This window comes from Strongylocentrotus purpuratus, unplaced genomic scaffold (assembly GCF_000002235.5).
Source record: "Strongylocentrotus purpuratus isolate Spur 01 unplaced genomic scaffold, Spur_5.0 spur5_scaffold_21, whole genome shotgun sequence".
Classification (NCBI taxonomy): Eukaryota; Metazoa; Echinodermata; class Echinoidea; order Camarodonta; family Strongylocentrotidae; genus Strongylocentrotus; species Strongylocentrotus purpuratus.
The window spans coordinates 4,998,168-5,000,997 of NW_022145607.1; the positions used below are offsets into that span (position 1 = coordinate 4,998,168).

Here is a 2,830-nt window from a genome sequence, read left to right on the forward strand (position 1 = left end):
TACTGAACTATGTGTAAACTCTGTGTTTACAGTATTGTCACAGTGTGGGGTTTCAGATCATGTGGTTTACCACATTTTGTGTCATGTTTTACACAGAGTGACATAAATTTACCACAGTGTCTTGTAAATTGTATAATTACGATTATTTTGTACATCAATGCCTTTTCTGTTTTTCTGTTTTTTGTCTTTTTGTAATGGATTTGTCCGGTTTCGTTTTGTTTATTGATGCTTTGTGTTATTTAAATCTCTGTATCTTCATCTCGTTTTAAGAAAATTTAAGAAACATTTTAGGTAAATTTTATTATCTTTGGAAATAACCTTGAAAGGCCACTGGCCTTTGTTTTTTCCCACCACAGTATGATTTAAATTGAAGATGTTTCAGTTTAACGTTTGTTAATGTATATATATGTATATAATTGTACTTGTGTTTTTTTAAAATCAGATGTGGAAATAAAACTTGAACTTGAATTTGAATTGAATGGAATAGAATTCAATAATAATGATAACAATAGTATCGGGGTTTTTTTTCCTTCAAAATACCCTCTCCCTCCCCCTTATATTTGGTCTCCCTTTACCTTGAACTCGCTAATCTAAATCGTTTATAGAATATTTAAAATGGAAATATATATAAATACAGGTATATCCATCCAGTGTCGTATCCAAGGCACTCTTAGAGCTGCTTGAGCACCAATACGTGGTAAATAGGTAACTATATAGTGAATGAAAAAAGGCAGTTGTGATGAATCCTACTTGATATTTTAAACAACATACTCTTAAGTGCTCTGAAGAACGATGGCAGTGAATTATTTTGAGATAAGAAGTATTTCGTCATGGGCTGGTGCTAAAATACGTCCGTTTTCATCTTCGGTCGAAATAGAACGCCAAAAGCTCATCAAATCATCGACCAACTCAGCCGGCGCCGTCTGTCGAAAGTACGCCCCCTGGGTGAAGAAGTCAAGGAGTTTATTTCCAAAGTCTGACTGGTCATCAAACACTTCGGTGATGTCCCAATGTACAGGTATGTCGACAGTGGTGACATCATACCCTTGACTTTGCGCGAACTCTCGAACATTCTTTGAAGTAAGTTGTTGATTTGATGGAGTGCTTTCTGTCAGCCAAGGTAACTTGTGGAATGTTTTCGAGATCAGGCAATCTGTAAAGCAACAACAAATGAACGAACAAAACGATAATTAATTAAACTGTGATAAAAAGTCACTTACTGATTTTAGATCATTCAAAATACTTCGGACAAACTTGTGTATATCAAACACAGTATAAACAATACATGTCATATAAATGAGAAAAATGCTGAAATTTAGCTTAAAACTTATACACCTGATAATCCAATATTGTACAACGGATTGTATATCATTAGGTCAATATGACGAGCGACTGCTAAGTCTCCTTATACAATGATTTATTGTATTTTAGATATCGAGCACTTACTTCAGTTTTTGGAAAATCACCTGTAAAAAAAGAGATTTTAAGAGTTATTAAAGTGTTGTCCTCTGTTTCTCCTGGCTGTCCTACTTCACCCGGGAGTAGCTTGGTTCTTCCCGTTCAAGACTATTTATTAAAATAATTTATAACTTATAATTTATTACTTGTTTATTTATTTATTTTTGTTGTAAAGTATGTTTGAATTATTTTCGAGATGATTTTGCACTCGTTCATTGTGTTTCATTACGGCATTTTGACCTGATGGAGCAAAATGATGATGTCTATACGCTACCTACCGTTGTGACAAACGATGATCATGAGACCCTTATCTTTCATCATGGATGCTAGTTGGGTGAAGGTCGTCTCAAAGTCACCCGTGTAGTAGAGCGAATGTATGGAGCTAATGAGGTTGTACTTGTTTCCCGCCAAGGGGCTTTCAGCAACGAATTGTGACAACGGACCGGTGAACCAACGGCAAGACGATTTATCATCAAAATTCGATGTAGCAACTCTACCCTTGAATGTATGTAGCATGCCTTCGTTAGGGTCAACTGCAACATTATATATGGATGAGTAGTGAGATTGAAGGATCTTCAGAAAGTGAAATTCGTGCTGGCCTGTGGATCAAACAAAAATTATAAAATTTGTTTGGCCACCTAGAATACGCTTGCAAAATTTCAAGGAAAAAAATTACAGAAAGGGGTCGAAAAGCAGTCAGAAAAATGACGTCATAGCTGATACGTGTTAGTTTGGCGGAATCTCCGCAGAATTTATATAGTCACCCTTTTTTTAATTCGATTTCCTCAACATTTACTGTGTGAACATACTCAATAAACAGAACACTAAAAAATAACCTCTTTTGGGAGTGTATTTTGAGTGATTTTAAAGTATGGTGCCTTTTGAACTAGATTTAAACGTTATCGACACGTGCCTTCATTTTTTTAAAGGTACTCCTGTTCACGTTTTCATCGCACCTAAAACCACCAATTTAGCACGCGACTGGAGTAACGTGATTCCACTTACCTCTGTAAATCAAATGTTTATGACCAAATAACCACTTGACCAAGCAACGGGTTTCTCGTCCGTTAACCGATGGTGGTGATAAATAAGTAATTATTTGGTCTTTTAAGCACCTTTATCGATTGGTTTCACAGGTTATCCAAGGTTGATGGTAATAATCACGTTTCTTACACCGGCTAATCGTCTAATTGTTCTGTTCGTGAATTGCTGGTTATATTAAATTAGCAATTCTGAGGTGTCTTACACACCTCTTTAAATGATTTCAAAGTTACCATAACTTTCTTGGTTATGATCACGTGGCTCAAGCTGATTACCAATCTAAGCTGTGAATCCGTGATATTTAGGTGTGAAAAATAAGTCATTATTAGGG

At 35.6% G+C, this 2,830-nt stretch overlaps 1 protein-coding gene across 1 annotated transcript; it reads right to left on the reverse strand.

Moving 5' to 3' along the window:
- Positions 1-588: 588 nt before the first annotated feature.
- LOC100888796 (histamine N-methyltransferase-like) lies at positions 589-2,051 on the reverse strand. Its single transcript, XM_003726847.3, has 2 exons — positions 1,737-2,051; positions 589-1,153 (listed from the first exon to the last, which is right to left on the reverse strand). The coding sequence occupies exons 1-2, from the start codon at positions 1,972-1,974 to the stop codon at positions 804-806; spliced, it is 588 nt and encodes a 195-aa protein (XP_003726895.1). The 5' UTR covers positions 1,975-2,051; the 3' UTR covers positions 589-803.
- Between the last annotated feature and the right edge of the window lie 779 nt (positions 2,052-2,830).

Excerpts from the sequence above, each read along its gene's own strand:
- LOC100888796 (XM_003726847.3), bottom strand. The coding sequence starts at position 1,974 with ATGCTACATACATTCAAGGGTAGAGTTGCTACATCGAATTTTGATGAT. Across the intron at positions 1,154-1,736 it reads GATCATCGTTTGTCACAACG|ATTGCCTGATCTCGAAAACA; the intron begins GTAGGTAGCGTA and ends GTTGCTTTACAG.